This window comes from Corvus hawaiiensis, chromosome 9 (genome assembly GCF_020740725.1).
Source record: "Corvus hawaiiensis isolate bCorHaw1 chromosome 9, bCorHaw1.pri.cur, whole genome shotgun sequence".
NCBI classification, from domain to species: Eukaryota; Metazoa; Chordata; class Aves; order Passeriformes; family Corvidae; genus Corvus; species Corvus hawaiiensis.
This window is the reverse complement of record NC_063221.1, coordinates 8,544,613-8,562,318: the sequence shown is the minus strand read 5'-3', so window position 1 is coordinate 8,562,318 and position 17,706 is coordinate 8,544,613. Positions and strand designations below refer to the sequence as shown.

The 17,706-nt window shown below is 53.2% G+C and overlaps 2 protein-coding genes across 10 annotated transcripts in view; one reads left to right on the top strand and one right to left on the bottom strand.

The window, feature by feature from the left end:
- PACS2 (phosphofurin acidic cluster sorting protein 2) overlaps positions 1-2,423 on the bottom strand; it is a 78,039-nt gene extending 75,616 nt beyond the window's left edge. For 8 of the 9 annotated variants that reach the window (XM_048312310.1, XM_048312314.1, XM_048312311.1 and 5 more), the window contains exon 1: positions 2,275-2,423. In XM_048312310.1, the coding sequence (XP_048168267.1) occupies positions 2,275-2,402 (128 nt within the window). In that variant the 5' untranslated portion in view covers positions 2,403-2,423. Of the gene's footprint in view, positions 1-1,343; positions 1,363-2,274 lie in introns of those variants that run through there. The other variant, XM_048312318.1, reaches the window with a different exon arrangement.
- Positions 2,424-2,775: 352 nt separating this feature from the next.
- On the top strand, positions 2,776-10,776 carry SEC22B (SEC22 homolog B, vesicle trafficking protein). The gene is made up of 5 exons (XM_048313236.1): positions 2,776-2,936; positions 3,193-3,302; positions 7,756-7,916; positions 8,244-8,390; positions 8,761-10,776. The coding sequence occupies exons 1-5, from the start codon at positions 2,862-2,864 to the stop codon at positions 8,913-8,915; spliced, it is 648 nt and encodes a 215-aa protein (XP_048169193.1). The 5' UTR covers positions 2,776-2,861; the 3' UTR covers positions 8,916-10,776.
- Positions 10,777-17,706: the final 6,930 nt, after the last annotated feature.

Sequence of the window (17,706 nt, the reverse complement as noted above, 5' to 3'; positions counted from 1 at the left end):
AGAAACAGCAACACTGACTGGAGACTGCTGCAAAATTCGGTATTTGTCCAGCACACACCTCACCATGCTATAGGACCAACATCCCTGCAGAACCTGCAACCTCAGCTGCTCCTGCCCTCGCTTTGGGTTAACAAAAGCCACTTGGCACCCACAGCTACAACTGCAGACCTGTCACACGCTGCAGCCTGTATGCAGCCTTTGCACACGTGCCCAGCCCATGGAGGGCACTGCATGTGCAGCAGAAAACTCCTCATCTGTGGAAAGACAGGCTCATTTGGTTGGCAGCAGCAGATGCAGCAGCTGGATGTCAGCTTATCCCCCTGGCTCTAGGGAAAAACGGCACGCAGGAACAGCAGGCAAAGGTGATGGCAACAACGGGGCTGAGAGCAGAGGGACCCCCTGCTACATACAAACTCCCTCAACCGAAAGCTTTGTTCCTAGAAGGTCCCAAATGGCCCAGGTCTTCCACCAATGCCTCAGGGCAGGCAATCTGAGCACTTTCATCATCCCCTGCTTCACAGCTTGCTTCAGCAACTCCAGACTATCCCCCTCAAACCCCAGTTCTGTCCCACCTGCCCAGATATCCACATGTGCTTTACATTCCCCAGATTCTTTCAGGCACCTCAACCAGCTGCCTCCAATCTGCTACCCACCACAATTCCAGCACGCAGGACCCACCCTAATTGTCATTCTGTGCACCCCACCCCCTACCACATCAAAGCAGGGTCAGTGTCCTTACGCTGCATTTTCTGGTCATCTACAGACTTGCAAACAAGCAGGCTATGTTGTGAGCTCGTTTGCAGATCTGCAAGTATCAGCATAAATGATAATGCAGAATGAAAAATCCTTGACAGTGTCGGACATTTGGGCTTTTATTTGTTTAACAGCCACTATTACAAGGTTGGATGAGATGGAAACCCAACTGCCTCCCTGTAGTAAAGGGTGCAATGGAGAGAATTGTTTTCAGAGCAGTGCTATGAGATGCCTCCATGTCCTCTGCACAGCAGGGACAATGCCAGTTGTGCTGGAACCACAGAATCACAGAATGCTTTGGGCTGGGAGGGACCTTAAAGATCATTTAAGTCCAACCCCATGCCAGGAGCAGGGACACTTTCTTGTCTAGTGCAAAAATGAAAAAGCACCAACTGCTCCTCCAGCTATTCTCATCCAGGCAACAACTTCCATAGCAAAGGGACTCCTTGAAGAGGGGCACATTCCCCTGGGTGCCAATCCCTTCCCAAGATCTACCGTTGCAGAAAAGAAAGGCAGAACGAGACACAGGCTGAGAAGGTTGCTGCTCAAGGCACTGCTAGCACAGATAAGGTATTATAAACCAAGATTACCTGCAACTGAAGGACTCAGGTTTGCTTCTACCCCTCTATCTTCCTGCCCACGATGTCAAACCACTACGACCGTGGGCAGTGTTTATGCCGAGACAGTTACTCGTCCCTGCAATATAGGGGCATGGCCACCAAGTCCACCCTGCTATCTGGATGGCGCAGAAGACAGAGGGATTTGGGGGGTTTGTAAAGCTTGCAAAGCTTTACGTTCCTGCCAGGTCAGCCTGATGACTCTGTTCCTTTTCTGCTCGCTCACTATGTCCTCGTTTAAAACAAAACAAAAAAAAAAGAGAATGAGAAGCGCTTCAAAGATTTTTGTCAGGCAAAGAGCTGTTTCAGGCATTCTGTTCTGAGCTAGACTTGAAGAGCGCAATATTTATAAAAACTAAGAGGAATGCCTCCCATGCGGGCTAAAAACAGCGCAGGCAGGGACCACGGCCGCGTGTTTACACACACCAGAGGCGGGGAAACAGACGAGACGGGGACAGGGTGAAAAACCAGCACTGGAGAAAGCGATGCCCAACCCGAGCCCATCCCTGTGGGGCATTCCCAGGGAAAGGCGCCGTTAACAGGACACTCCCTGAGGATGGCGGGGCTCGGGGGAAGCCCCAAACCCTGCCATCAGCACACATCCCACGCTAGGGGTTTGAGGGGGGACACTCACTGTGAAGGTGACCCCCTCACACACCTGACATAGACGGCAGCAACCTCCCCACCCTTTTTAGGGTCGGAGGTCCCTACACCTCCACCCATCCCAAAACCCATTGAAGGGACAGGAGGAGCCGTGCCTGTTACTGCGGCAGAGGCGAGGGGTGGGAAGGGACCCTGAAATTACGGGAAGGACAGCACAGGTGCTGCGAAAGGGGGCTGAGGAAGCAGCCGCGAAGCCTCGGGGAGGAAGGGGGTGCGGTCCGCGCCCTCGCCCTCCCGTTACCTGGGGACGCAACTGGGGCTGGAACCGTCGATCTCCCAGGTGGCGAAGAGGTTCATAGGCACGGGCCGCCCCAGGGCCCCGGTGCCGCCGGGGAAGCTGAGGCGGCTCCGCTCCGCCGCCGCCGCCATGGCTGTGCTCGCCGGCCTGGCGCGCGCCCACCGGGCCGCCGCCACCGCCCCGCCCCGCCCGCGGGGGGCGCGTCACAGGGGGCGGGGCTAAGGGTGCAGGGGCGGGGCGGTGGGCGGGGCTATTTGGCAGGGCGTGGCTTGAGTGTGGGCGGTGCTTCCTGAGGAGGGCGTGTCCCTGCTGAGGGGCGGGGCCGTGTAGGGGGCGTGGGCGGGTCTTGTTGGCGTGGTCAGAGCGGGGGCGTGTCCTTGCGGAGGGGCCGCGTCTGCTCGAGGCGGGCGCGTCTGTCCGTGGGGGCGTGGCCATCGCGGAGGGGCGTGGCCTGACTTGCGCATGCGCATCCGGTGCCGCCGCACCTCCCACAGCCGGGCGGAAGTGCCGGTGGCGCGGCGGCCGCGGACCGGAAGCGGCGGTGGCAGTTTCCGGGCGGCTCCGTGGCAGGGCGGGCGGCGGGCGCGACTATGGTGCTGCTCACGATGATCGCCCGCGTGGCGGACGGGCTCCCCCTCGCCGCCTCCATGCAAGAGGACGAGCAGGTGGGGCTGGCGGGGCGCGGGCGGGGAGGGGCCGGTGTGTCGGTGAGGAGCGGGCGGAGGGCGACCCACCGGGACCCGCGCAGTCCCTTCGCACATCAAGGCGGCTCTGGCACAAGCGTTTCCCTCCCGGTGGTGGCGGGAGGGAGGCGGAGAGCCGGCCGGTGCTGTTAGGCTAGTCCCGGCAGTCCCGGAGCCCCCCCGGTGTTTCGCCGGTACCGCCCCAACAGCCCGTTCTCCTCCCTCCCTGCCCTCTCAGTCAGGCCGCGACCTGCAGCAGTACCAGAGCCAGGCGAAGCAGCTCTTCCGCAAGCTGAACGAGCAGTCCCCGACGAGATGCACCCTGGAGGCAGGAGCCATGGCTTTCCAGTGAGTATCGGGAGGGATGTGGGGGATACTGGCTCCTCTGCCGTGGAAACAGGCGAGGGCTCTTCTGAGTCAGGGTGAGGGTTTGGTAGAAGCGGGGCTGCCTGGAAGAGGTGGCCTGTCAGCCCCGCTGGAGTGCAGTAGCTGTGGGAAGGGGAGAGTGTCTGAGTTGTCACTGCTTGGCACAGGTATCTGGCACTTGATTTTCATCCAGGGTCATAGTTCTGCCTTTGCAGAAGACAATACAGGTTCTGTTCCCTTTCAGATTTTTCTGCTTGTTTGCACTCTCTGTTATAACTTCACTGTGTCTTCTGGACCTCCTGTATCTTGTCTTTAAAGAGATATGTCCTTGGTAAAGCCAGCCTAGCAGTACCTCTGTGAGCTCTTCTGGCACAGGATTGTCCTCTCTGTGCCCTGTGGGAGCCCAGCTTTTCATGCATTAGAAGCACACGGAGCAGCTCTGAATATTTTTATTATTATTGTCTAATGTCTGGCAAACTCTCTCACCTTGTAGATTCAGTCTTATTGTTGCTGGATTTGTTGGGTGTGTTTAATTAATTTCCTAGACTGTTTGGGTGCTCTCGACTTAAAGCACTTTTGGCATTCTCCAGTAGTACACCTGCAAGGGAGCTTGGATGTGGAATAAGGAAAGCTTACAGAGAGTACAGGTCAGACATCCATATTCCTTAATCAGTAGCAGGGGAGGTGGAGAGGCAGGTGAACAGAGGGGGAATTGACAGTCACTGAAAGGCAGGAAAGCTCGTTTGTGAGAAAGGAAATGCTTCTTTCTGTGACATGTCATTACCTGGCAGAATAATGCCTGAGAACTTAGTCAAGGTCCTGTCAGGAATCAGAATTGTGCCATGACAGGAATACTTGTTACAAGTCTCTGAGATCAGATGCTAGGTGAGGTCTCCAAGCCGAGTTGTGCAGTTGTGGCAGGAATGATTCCCACATTTGGCACCACTTCTGCCATGCCACTAGCAGCAGGATCCCTCTCAGTTTCCATGTGATTCCGGGTGACTGGGTGTGTGTTTATGGCTGGGTGAGGGGGTGGTGGCCTTTGAATGCAGGGCAAGGTTGGCTTTAGGCCTCTGCTCCAATAACAGGAGCCCTTTAGCAAATCTCCCACCCTGTCCCTTTGTTCAGAGATTCGGCGACATGGAAAGATGGGAACAGGCGTTTTATGGATGGGCAATCTTTGGCAAAAGCCCTGAGGTTCTGAGGGATACTTTTCTTGTGGTTGTCTTACATATGGTAACTGCGACAAGATTTTAAAAAATCTTTTCTCTGGGCTTCTGGTTGCCTTTGATAGGGACTTACAGTTGCCAAAGGATGGCCCCAATTGGCCTGGCCGTCCCTATCTCCTGTTGGATTTGGATGTTGTTGCCAGAGTTAACTGCTAAGTGCTGCTCTTCATCGTGTTTTTTCTACCAGTTAGAACTTCATAGAATTTAAAAACTCCCTCCTCTTTAAGTGTTTCCTTGGCACAGCATGGGTGTAGCTCTGACTGGCAATGAAGCCTTGGGAAAGAGCCTGTGTAAATCCCAGTAAACTCCTTCTTGAGTTACTTCCATGATGCAAGCCGAGCGATGTCTGGGAAGGTGGCAACACTTGCTCAGGAAATCAAAGCCTCTTAGTGATGGCTGTAATGTCACCAGTTCTGATGAGGAGGGAGGGCTTGGGCAGGCCTGTTTTGACAGCTGTCTCAAAGGAACAGCCAGCTTACCTGGCTGGCAGACAGGCAGGGACAGCAGTGTTCCTCCTTCTGGGTTGAGTTAGTCCCTAGATAGGTTTTGCTGGCCATTGGCAGCTGCTGCTGCAGAGCACTCGCAGCTGCCTCCTTTGAGGTGGGACATTACAGCAGGACCTGTGTGAAAAGAATACTTTCAGGTCAGAAAACTTCCTCTACAGGAAGAGGAGGTAATGGGGCAATTTGAGATTTAGTCTAAAATAACGCTGACCGATGACCACACTGCTCGTTAACTCAGCACACCAATTTTTTCCTGCCAAATCAGAGCTCTGACTGCTGAGGGCAGCGCAAAGCAGAACAGAGCATTTTGTGGTGGGAGTTAGTGTGGCCAAGGGTATTGCTGAACTTGCTGAGGTGGTGTTGAACATCTTTAGCTTCATCAATTCAAAGCAGAGCCAAGCCTTGCTGAAACATGAAGTTTAAATTGTGACCACTTAAGTGATTTCTGTCAAATGAAATGCCCAGGCTTCAGCTGAAAAAGCTGTCTCACCCTTTCAGCTGCAGCACTGGGGGCTGTCCAGGTACAGGAACACTGATGGCATCTGCTGTGCTGTCAGTAAGCAGGTGACCTTTGGCTGCTGGATGGCTGAAGTGATTCTTACCTGTTGTTTAAAAGCAACCCTTGGCCTTTGCTACTGTTACCAGGATAAAGCTTTTCTCTTTCAAAATGTCCAACATGATTACGAGAAACCTAATGGCTGCACTCAGTGTGCAGTTAACAGTGGCAAATGGCCACATCTGCCCCTCGTGTGAGGACATGCAGGCAGCTGCTGTGCTGAAGCTTGGAGGTGGACACAAAGCGTAAAACTGAGAAGCCCTGCTGTGCAGGAGCTCTGGTCTGAACTTGACAAAATTGTCTGAATCTGGGGCAGAGTTAGGTGAGCTCACTCTCTGTGGTGCTGACAGACACCAACTTTAAATCCAACATACTGAATATCACATCAGGGAGAAGCAAGTGGGAAGGGCAGCTGAAGAGCTCCAGGCAGGACCAGGCACAGATAAACAGAGCTGTGGTGGTGGGACATGTTCCTGAGAGTGCTCTCAACTGGAGAGTGCTGCTCCAGCAATGCTGTCAGAATTCTCTTCTGACACTGGTTCTCCTTATTTCAGAAGATTTGCTCAGGTCTTGCTCGTCATGGCAGTGGCTAAATCAAGCTCCAGGTGATGATATATGGCAACCCCAATGTGTCGAGCAGGTGTCCAGGGGTAAGGGAAGAACAGAGGCTTGATGATGTAGTGTAGGGTTAGTCTAGGCACTGATGTGGTCCAAGCTGAGGAACATAAAAAGGAACAAAGGCCACGGGCACATGGGGGCATGCTGTGGAATGGATTATGGCAACTGGAGTTTCTTGCTTCTGATTGGGGTAGATCAGTTGTTGATTGAAGGCTGGCAGGGTTCACACACAGGCCATATAGAGGCAGGAGAAATGGATACTCCTGAGCCCAGGAACAAGTTGAGGATGGCTAATTCAGAGGACATGGCCCTGTTGGGGTATCTGGAGAAACAGTGGGGAGTGGGGGGAAGTTGTTTTGTAAGCCTGATGTGTCTATTAATAAAATTTTTAAGCTGCTTATTTTACTATGGTGCCCTGAGGACTGGATCATTTCTTTAATACACTGCTAATCTTTATGCTGACCAGACTAATGCTTAATGGCATTATGCAGAAAGTCAAAGGAAGGTAACCTAAAAGTAGCATTCACACTCCACTCTGAAGAATATAGATAAGCATTCAAAAGTGTTTACAGGGCTGTTTACTGTCTCCACCCCCTTGGTTTTGGTGGGAGTATTGTAGCCTTTATTTTTATATTGACTGAGTGAGGAGGAAAATTCAGTCGGGAATGTGGAGCAGCAGAGTGATATAGTGAAGCCTAAATAATCTCAAGGTTGGTGGTGGGATGAGAAGAGGACCCATGTGCCCTCAGCTGCAGGGCAAACCAAGCAGCATTACACAGCAGCAGGTGTCAGTGTGTGCTTTGGGGCTCCTCACCTTGCAGCTAAAGAACTGGTAGCACGGTCACACCTACCCATGGCAAGCCTGTAAGGTCACCAGAACCCATCTAGCACCAATACTCTTCCCCAGGTGCCCTTGAGGTGATGCATGTGCATAGCAGCACCCCTCCAAGAGGATGGTGGTGGTGGAGGAAGGGGATATCCAGCCCTCCAAAATGGAAAGGGACAGCTGGTAGTCACTGGGTGGCTTCCTAGCACACTGAGACCAAATTCCTGTGTGTCTCCTCATCTCAGTGCCTCAACTTCCCATTTGTGGGCCTCAGGTACTTGGCTATGCTGCCAGTTAGAGATGTGTTGGCCACCTTCCCCTCTACTCTGCTGGCAAATTTTCTTGTGCTCCCCTCCTCCTGACTGCAGGGTGTTCTCTCTTTTATAGTCCAAAATTATAACTCTTTTGTTGCTGGTATTTCGTTAAGCTCATGGTATTCACAGGCCAGCTTCTGTTCAACTGAAGTCAAAGCCCAGGACTGTTGGCAGGCATGTAGGGTCTGAGGCTACAAGAAAATTTACTTTGGCCAAAGAAAAGATAAGCTATTGCTTTGCAGAAAGGTTTACACTTTATCCAGTCATAGAAAACCTGAAGTTCTTGTACCCAGTTCTCATTGCCTCATAGGAAAAAAGGTATGCAGGGTGGTGCTTGATAGGATAGGTTAAAAACTGATTGATTAATGCTCTGTCTGCTGTTCTTTTAGCTACATCATCGAGAAAGGAGTGTGTTACCTGGTCCTGTGTGAAGCTGGATTCCCCAAGAAACTGGCCTTTGCTTATCTGGAAGACTTGCACTCAGAGTTTGATGAGCAGCATGGCAAGAAGGTTCCAACAGTGTCCAGGCCCTATTCCTTCATTGAATTTGGTGAGGTCCCTCTCCCTATGGCTAGGGAAACTTCTTGCTGGGAGGGAGCAGCAGCCACAGGATTCTCTGCAGCTTGTCCTATAGAATTGACAGTTCAAATTCTTCTTGGCACTAGAGACACGGGTGTTCTGAGCAGGAGAATAGAGAAGTGGTAGGGAAATGGTACATGTCCTCAGATTCTGATGACCTGCTTTTAGTCTCTTGGCCTCACTCCGGGGAATATTTGCATGTAGTCTTCTGGCTGTCTCAGCAATGCTCCCACTCCTGCAGCAGCCAGGCTGCTCTGTGTTAGGTGAGACTCCCCCTGATAGCCCTATCTCCTTCCAGACACCTACATCCAGAAAACCAAGAAGCTCTACATTGATAGCCGGGCGAGGAGGAACCTGGGCTCCATCAACACAGAGCTGCAAGATGTGCAGAGGATTATGGTGGCCAACATCGAGGAGGTCTTACAGCGAGGAGAGGCACTGTCAGGTACTGGGAATGGCCAATGTTTGGCACACAGTTCTATGTCTCCTCGGTCAGCTGTGTGGGCAGAGTGTCCTGAAGAGAAAGGCTTGACCCTCCTGAGAAAAGCAGTGAACACAGTGGATGTTTCAGTTGGATCAGTTGTATTCTGAAACACCTGGCAGGTGCTTCTTTGGGGAGAGACCAGCACCTCACCAGCTTGGGTGGCTCTCACCCAGCAGGACAAGCACTAAAGCACTGCAGGGAGGCACAGGCCATGCCGCCGTGTGAAACCGCTGCATTTCCAGCTGCTCCTGAGAAACTTGTACTCTTAATGTAACTTTTGGGGAACATTCAGGCAGTCCTGACTAACTTCTCTCCCCTTTCCCTTTAACAGCTCTTGATTCCAAGGCGAACAACTTGTCCAGTTTGTCCAAGAAGTACCGCCAGGACGCAAAGTACCTGAACATGCGTTCCACGTACGCCAAGCTGGCGGCTGTAGCTGTGTTTTTCATCATGCTGATTGTCTATGTGAGGTTCTGGTGGCTGTGAGCTGGCTCAGTCATGGAAGAGGGAAAGCCGGTAGCCTGGCAGGTGGATGTGTGCAGGACACTGTTCATGGGGGATGTGCATTAGAATCCACACAGGACCATCACTTTTACAGGAGTGTCCTGAAGTTGTTGGGTGACACCTGGCTACTGCATCTCTTAGTGGAGCCTAACAATAGGTGTAAAGGCTTGTTGACTGCAGGCTTTTCCTCTCAGGCAGTTTGCACTAGGATACTGCAGAGTTTGGCCTCCCAAGGTTCTTCCCCCTCCCGGGGCACTCTGGGAACAGTCAATCAGTGCTGTTTAGCATAATCACATTGTACATCCTCCTGTTGAGTAGCTCTAGTGGGAACTGGACTCTAATGAACATTCCTTGTGTTAGTAATGTTTGCTTTTTTAGAATCTGGGTCTGCAGTTATTTTTCTTTCTTTCTTTCTCAAGACTCCCCTGTTTGAAGGCAAATATTTCACTGTACATAAACCAGCTTTCACCTCTGTCAGAATACCTGTCGAGTGTTCTGTGTCTGACATCCCAGCTTGTTACACTTTAAATTGCTTTAGGAAGAAATGGATGTTAAACTATGCCTTAAAATACATTCTGTCCAGTACTAGGAGGGACAGTGGAAGGCTTCTGTATTAACTGGTTCCTGCAAAATTAAACTCCGGATTTCTAAGTGTCCACTTTCCCTCTCCTGACAGCTGTGTGTGACAGTATGTTTCCACATGAACAGGGTGTGTAATTCAATGCTGTTGGAACGGGCACAGTGCAAACTATGTCAGCACTCTCTATTTTTCCCTTCTAGATGCAGATTCACTACATAATTTCCTTCCTTTTTATAACTGTGCTTTCCTTCCGAAATGTGTCAAAACTGCCAGCATTTCATCTCTGGGATCCTTGTTTTCTTTCTCCCTCTTTCCCCCACCCAAAACAACCAAAAAACCAAAACTGAATGTTGTTGTGAAGAAAAGGCAGTGTTTCTTTAAAGAGCACTTCACATGAAGGATTAGAATAACTTTAAAACCGTGGAATCCTTTAGAAACACCACCTCTTTTTCCTGTGCTCACCTTCTCCCTACCTCACTTGGGAAGTTGAAACTGTAGGTGAAGAAAAACTCATTATGGGGCAATAGTATAGAGCTTCTTCTTTCTTGTGGGCCAATCTGTATATCACCACTGTAATGTGATTTTTTTAATTTTTTTTTTGGTCCACCTGTGCTAAGAATAACATTTTAGCAGTCAGATTTTGGTTTTATTAAAAAAAAAAGAGGAAAAAGCAACCCCAGAGGTCCGGCACTCTGCTGTACTCAAGTGCCTGCCACTTGGTAGAGGAAGAAAGTAGTGTCACAGAAGGAAGTTTCAGGACTTCCCAGCACCTTTGACAAGCACATAACCTTGTGTAGTTCTGGATGTATAAACTGTGAGCCTGGAAGTGTTTCCTGCAATGGGTGGGAAACAGCTGTTGGCCTGTCTGGGAATGCTCCCCAATTTGGCACCATGTTGGACTGGCAGAGGAGCAGTCAGCACTTGTCCACTGATAAACCCAGTAAATCTGAGCTGCCATGTAGTCTAAAGTAATCCAGTTTCTGCATGATGCCTCCAAGTGTTACTTTGTAGATTGCTTTATTATAATTATTATCATTATTTTAAGTCCTTTTAAGTGGTGTCCCTACCAGGTGAATGTCTCAGTGATGTAGGTCTGTGTAATGTAGGTGCTGGAAGGTCTCACCGTTCAGACACCGACCGTCCGTGGATTGTTGTGATTGAGGGGGTGATGTTTCTGCAGCGCAGGGCAGCTCAGGGAGCAGCTGCCTCCTGCAGCCCCAGTGTCAGCAGTGAAATAAATACTTCTGAAAAATCCCCTCTGCAGCATGGAGTGTCCTGTGTCTCTTTCTTGTGACCTTGGAGGATGCTTTCCTTCCTTCCAGGGACACAAGAGGGTAAAGACCTCATAGATGGAGCCACCTGGGATAAGGGCTCCTTTCAGGAGGCAGAACTAGTGGAAAGACATGAGCTTGATTGTTTTCTGGTGGAGACGCTGCGCTTTGGTTATAGCGGGGGTCTCTCCCTGCTGGCACATCTCTGCCTGGTGGCAGGCAGCCTTGTTGCAGTGGGGATCCTGCAACACGCATATATCAAACCAGGAGTCCCGTGGAAAGGAAATATATACGGACAGACAGATTCTTGATAGCTGTTTCAGAGATGTTTATTTCTCCAGCCGCATGGCCGGAGCTCTGCCCAGGAACTGTTCCAGTCACAGGACCAAGGGTCCTTCTGCCCGCGCAGGGAACACAAACCAACCAACGGGAACGAGGCTGAGCAGGGACAGGAAACCCCGTGTCTGTGCCCTCAGGGCCCCTCTCCCAGGGCTACACGGCGGGGGAGGGACCCCGACACCTCACCCGTTTTATTTTAATAAAAGGAGAATGAAAACAACTGGATAAACATAACAAGAACAGATTCAAAACAAAACAAGCCACCCTCCTGAGTCTTTAAATGTCCAAACAGATTCTCTGGAACATCTTAGGGCTGACAGAAGGGAGACAGAATTCTCTGAGCATGCTTTGTGGGGAAACTGAGGCAGGAGAGGGTTTAACTTCTTCCCTCCCCCTTTTCATCCCCCACTCGGCATTGGAAAGGGATTTTTGGGGAAACAATTGGCAAAAGCATGGTTTTGTGAGGGAAACCATGGGTGAAAAAACGGATTGGGAATACACTGGGGGTAATAGGACATAGGGTAAAAGGGAAAGGTGGGATTAGGAAAGGGAAACTGTAGGGGGGACTTACAATGGAGATACTGTCTAACATGACTACGATTTTTTGCATATATACTGCCTTTTACAGGAACACCATCAGGCCCAGTGACCTGCGATGCTTGTAACCCTTTTCTCCCTAGTACAATATTAAATTCCACCACCTCTCCATCTCCCAAGCTTGGGATGCATTTTTCAGGGTTATTCTTTTTAATAGCAGTTCTATGCACGAATATGTCTTGCTGGTTGTCACACCTTGTTATAAAACCATAATTTTGCTTAACATTATACCATTTTACTATCCCTAAGGTCTTAGTTGCTATGATCTTTTCCTTTTTCCGAGTGGCTGCTGTTTTCTGTCTCGCTGCGTCTTTGTTCTCTCTTTCGGTCGCTCTCGTGTTGGAATTGTCGGGGCTGCTCGTGCCTGCGCGCTCTTCCCGGGGTCGCGTTCGGGGCTGCGCGGGCCGGGCCGGGCCACGCCGCTCAGTTCTCCGTGCGTCGCCTCCTCTGGTCGCAGCTTCGCTGCCGCTGCCAGGCGCTGCACCCACGTCTCGGCCGGGCCCCCGAGCGACGACCCCCCCGCGCCCTGCTCCAGCGCGCGTCTCGGCCGGGCGCGGCTCCGTTCCACCGCCATCGCCGCCAGCCGCTGCCCGCGCGCCGCCTCTCTCGGTCGGGCGTTCCCGGGGCTCGCTCCACCACGCGCTGCACAGGGCCGGGCAGGCACCGCCGGGTCCCGCCGCGCCTCGCTCCGCCACCGACACTGCGGCTCGCGTGGCTCCGCCCGCGCGCGGGAACTGCCTCGCTGCTGCTCTCAGAGCGCTCGGTGCACGTGGCCTGGGCCGCACGGTCCCTGTGCCAGGCTTCCCTTCGCCAGGACACAGCTGACATTGCTCAACAGTCTCGGTAACTAAATAATATTAATGAAAATATTCTTCCATCGGCATATATTTTGACTCCAATATTAACTGTGTCCAAACGGTTTTCCAAAAGCCCTTGGTAAGAATTAAATCCCAAGAAACATAGAAAAAGTTCTTAAACAACCATGCCAGGAAGTGTTTCAGTTCTTTTTGAGCTTGAATCAAGCTAAAATTTACAAATCGTTGTTCAAGAATCATTTTAAGTTTAAGATAAATGTCCATATGCGGCTCTGAGAGCCAAGAGTCTTCCCACGGTTCCTCCATAGTTTAGATATGGAATAGCAAAGCAAAACCAAGAAGAGGAATCCAAAGTTTCCAGGGTTTACTCACACAAATCAGTCGCTTAGGGATCGGGGATCGTTCTGCTCACAAATCTCCACCATTTGTTGCAGTGGGGATCCTGCAACACGCATATATCAAACCAGGAGTCCCGTGGAAAGGAAATATATACGGACAGACAGATTCTTGATAGCTGTTTCAGAGATGTTTATTTCTCCAGCCGCATGGCCGGGGCTCTGCTGAGGAACTGTTCCAGTCACGGGACCAAGGGTCCTTCTGCCCGCGCAGGGAACACAAACCAACCAATGGGAACGAGGCTGAGCAGGGACAGGGAAGCCCCGTGTCTGTGCCCTCAGGGCCCCTCTCCCAGGGCTACACGGCAGGGGAGGGACCCCAACAAGCCTTCTCAGCCTGGGTGGAATTTTATGGGGACAGTTTTGTGGCGATGCTGTTCATAGGGGGAACACACACAAAGCAGCACAAACTGGGAGTGAGTGGGGTGTGTATCCCCCATGGGCTGCGCCAGTGTGAAGAGGGCACGGAGCTGCAAGTGCCGCTTGCCTAGAGGGAATACGAGGGGCCTTCCTCTCCCCAGGCCAGCGTGGGGCTCCAAGGAACACCTTACAAGCAATTCCTTCGCTGCGTTCAAAACACGGAGCCCCCTTTCGTCCCTCGAAGAGCGGAGAGGTGCTGCTGCTGCTCCGTCCGAGGGAGGTGTGAGCAGGGTTTGGGGTCTCTGCGCCTCCTGAGCAGCCAGGTGTGAGCTCAGCTCCTGTGCGGCTGCGTGGGCAGAGGGGAGGAGAAGCCATTGCCCTTTTCTCCATGTGTGTCGTGACGGCTGCTCGTGGCTGGGCGAGTCCCGTGGCTCAGGGCTCCCTGCCCGGGTGTGCGGCGGCGGCGGCCGCGTCCCTGCCGGCTCGGGGGTCGCGGTGCTGGCGGCGGCCGGAGCCGGCGCCGGGGCTCTGCCTGCAGGTGGCAGTGCCTGCGCAGGGCTGCGGCGCGGTGCGGGGCTGGGGACATAAAGGGGGCTCCTCCTCAGGGCACCCCCAGCTCCTCGCCATGCCCTGGCCTCCCCAAAGAGCCGCAGCCTCCCGGGAAGGCGGAGATGTGCCTGCCAAGGGCTCCCGGACTGTGCCGCGCCAGGCAGCGCTGCCTGGCCTCATCCCATCGTGCAGCCGGGGTGCTGCGGCTGAGACGGATGGAGACACTTCCCGCAGGACTTTTGCCTGTCACCTCCTACCCAGCACCCTTTCCATTTTCACTTCTTTTTCTGAGCTGCCCCTCTACTTCCAGAGGCTCTGGAACAGTCTTTGCCTGCTGGATTCGTTGCTGGGCTTCTCCCCAGTTCCTGCACCTGCCCCCCTCAGCCTGGCAGAGGCATTTGTCCCACGTCAGGCACACGTGGAGCAGAAGGGAAGTGGGACCTGGCAGCAGTGCAAACTCCTGGCACCTCTGTAGCACCTCAGCCCCTGCTCTTGGCGGGTCTAGAGAGCAGAGCAGAGCTGAGCTCTCCCTTCTCCCACAGTGTGCCCATTACCACCGGGAAACTTTTGGCACGGGATACAGGGAGAGCGCAAAAGAAAGATGATGGTTCTGAGTGTCCTGGGAGCTGCTGGGCTCATCGTGTGAGCACAGAGTTAGAAAGCTGTCAGTTTTGGCTGTGCTTGCTGCTGGCACCGCTCAGCTCAGCTCTGGGCACCTCTGGGTGTCTTTGTGTCACGGGGCCAGGGGTGCTGCTGAGGACAGTGCCTGCTGGAGGGAGCAGGGCCTGTGTACCGGGGACATGGCTGTGTACCCCGCTGCCCACTGGGTGGTTTACACTGCTGGGCACGCCGGCATCGGGTGACGAGGGTTTTCTCCCAGAGTGAAGCAGCAAGAGCAGACAGGCAGAGCTGGTTCCCAGATGCTGCCAAACCTGCCATGGGTGTGGCACGGCACTCTGGAGAGTAAGAGTGCAGCAGGATGGCAAAAGCTGGCTGGGTGCTCCAGCCACCGTGTCAAATATAAACCAGGTCTCACCTGGCACAGGCTGTGGCCACTCTCTGCACTGTCACCACTCTGGGAGCAGCAGGGTTTTGGTTTCTGTGTTGACTCGGGCACCAGCTGCTTCCTTTGCTTTGAAGCAGCTCTTCACACTTGCAAACCTCTCTTTTGAGTAGGTTTTGAGAAAAATCCAGTTTCAGCATCTTTTCCTATGGGACCCCAGGGCAGTTTGGCCACAGATGGTTTCTGGAAGCTGTTTTGCCATGGGTAAATGTCCCAGTGGTGTGGAGGATTGCGCCTGCAGCACCTGCCCAGGGCACCCAACACCAGAGAAGTGCTTGGACAGCACTGGCCAGGGCAGCAGAGCTTGAAGTTCAGCCTTTGAACGCTCTAATCCTTGTTCTCCTTCCCTGGGTGGCCAGTGTGAAGCCACAGCAGCTCTGAAGGGCTCTGAATCCCACCAGGCTAGGGAGGGATGTACCACAGAGCCACACTGAGGAGCTCAGGAGGTGCCCTCTGCCCCTCATACTTTGCTCTGCTGTGTTACCTCAGTGTGACCTTTTGGAAAAGAAGATGTCGATTTTCTGCCACCTGAAAATGAAGGCTTTTCTGAGGGCAGGGTGCTGGCTTGGCATCTGGCCAGGAACAGACTGTGAAAACAGCTGACTGTGGGACCAACCCTCCTGCGCTGGCCTGAGTCAGCGCCACATCCTGCCCCAGAGCACCCCGAACTGTGCCACCTCCCGTGTCCCCGGTGATGCAGCTGTGCTGGTCCTGAGCACTTGGCAAGCCCCAGGGCAGGCCTTGGGTCACCTGCTTAGCCCCTGACCCCCTCCCCACTCTGTCCTAGTTGGTCATCCCAGACCTGAGCTCTTTTGGGGTCGCTGAGGATCCTGCACTGAGGAGAGGTGGGGTTTGACTTCTCCACTGCGGATACCCTGCCTGCACTTCCTGGACAGTCTCTGACCCGTCTGCCCAGATCTATTCCTGGCTCTGCTTTCCTTGGAGCACTCATGCCACCTGCCCCAGCCTGTCCCCCTTCTCCCCCGTCTTGTGCAGCATTTGGTTCCCCTGCAGGGCTGCCCCGGGGTTTGCCCACAGCACCGAGCCTCGCAGAGCGTCACATGGCTGCTCCCAGCTGGCTGCATTTATGTCTGAGCTCACAAACCCACGGCAGAGGATAAAGCAGAAGCTGGGGAGTCCCTGCTCCCCGTGCACACCCCAGCGGGGCTGTTGGACCCTGCCACGAGGCTTTCTCACAGCTCACGGCTGCATGGAGCAGTCCAGTGTGATTTTGAATCATGGCTCAGAAAACCCCTTGTGGCTGAGCCCCAGCGCTCTGCAGAGAGATGATAAACCTGTTTCCTCTGTCATTGCTTTTTTTTGGTCTTTTCCTTCCCTCTGCACCCCCCAGCCCTGCGGGTGCTCTCTAGCCACCCCAGCACACTCTGCTTCCCTGGCACGCTGCCCATGCTCACTGCAAACGGGATTCCCCAGCCCCACTGTGGCACAGCACCCGGAACAAAAGTGCACCCTCCCTTTCGGCCACAAGTGGGGCCCCCCCAAACTGGCAGCAGAGACAGGATTTGCACAGAAAAGCAGAAAAAAACGTGCTCACTGGAGCCACAGTGACCCCAAATCCTACTCACTGGGACCTGCATGGGTTCCTGTGGTGCCCAAGCCTGGAGACGCTGAGCTGTGTGTGGCTCCTCAGGACCTTTTCTGGAGTTTCATGTTCCCCGCTTCATAGCCATGAGCCCCTTGCAGCTGTGATGCCCCTAGCATCCACCTTGGGAGAGGAGGGAACTCTTGAGCCCAGAAGGGATTGGGGGGCCTCTGGCACAGCTTGGCTGCAGAGCACCACAAGGCTCCTGCCTGGTGACAGGAGGGACATAACAGCCTGTCTGTGGACTGAGGCCAGGCTCTGGGTCCCATAGGAATAGAAGGAAGCCCCTATCCTGCTTTCCTGTGCCCCTACATGCATGGGGACCACACCTGATGGGGTCTGTGCCACATCATGCCACCAGAAGGGTGGCTTGCATGGGCTGTGCATGCACTGGGAGAGGAGCAGGATATGCCTGCTGCAAATCACTGCTGTAGCTACCTAGAGGCTGATGATTAAGAGGGAGAGTTACAGATTCCCTTTAATTCAGCCAGTCCTGGATACAGACCCAAAAAATGGAACCCAGTGATTGTGGTGAGCAGCTGCCCGTTCCTTGAGCCACGCCATCATTACAGTGCTGGCTGTGACCTGGAGGGTGACCACAAATCAGTGGATTCTTGTTGCATTGCATGCCCAGAGCCGGGGCATTTCGGGAGCTTAATGGCCACTCTGTCCATCAGACCAACTTTGGTAAAAGCTATGCAACTCCATCTGCAATTTAAATACTCCAGGGGCTGCTGAGAGCAGGCAGCTGCGGGTAAGGCAGAGGGTACGAATTCCCCTGGCGATTAAGCAGCAGAGGCGGAGAAGGGAGCCCAGTGCATTCCTGCAGGGCTTGATGCAGGAATGCCTTTGCACTTCTCTGTTTCTTTTTAAGATGAGGCTGGCTGTGAGGTAAGGTAATCATGGCATAAGCCAAGTCATGTGGATGTTAAGAGTTTGCAGATGAGCCACAGGACAAGCTATTTGCAGCACAGGCACAAGGCTGCCAGCCCTGAGGATTTTGTTGGAAGCTTCTCTCCCTCCTGCTTTTCTTAAACCTCTTGGCTGCTGACATCCTGTAACTGAAATACCCTCAGCTTCCATTTTAATGGGGTTCCAGCTTTTCTGTTCACAAAAGTGAAAGCTGGGACATATGACTCAAGCATGTTTGTCCTAAGGACCCCAGATCAGGGGCAGGTTAAGAGGCAACACTTATCTGGGA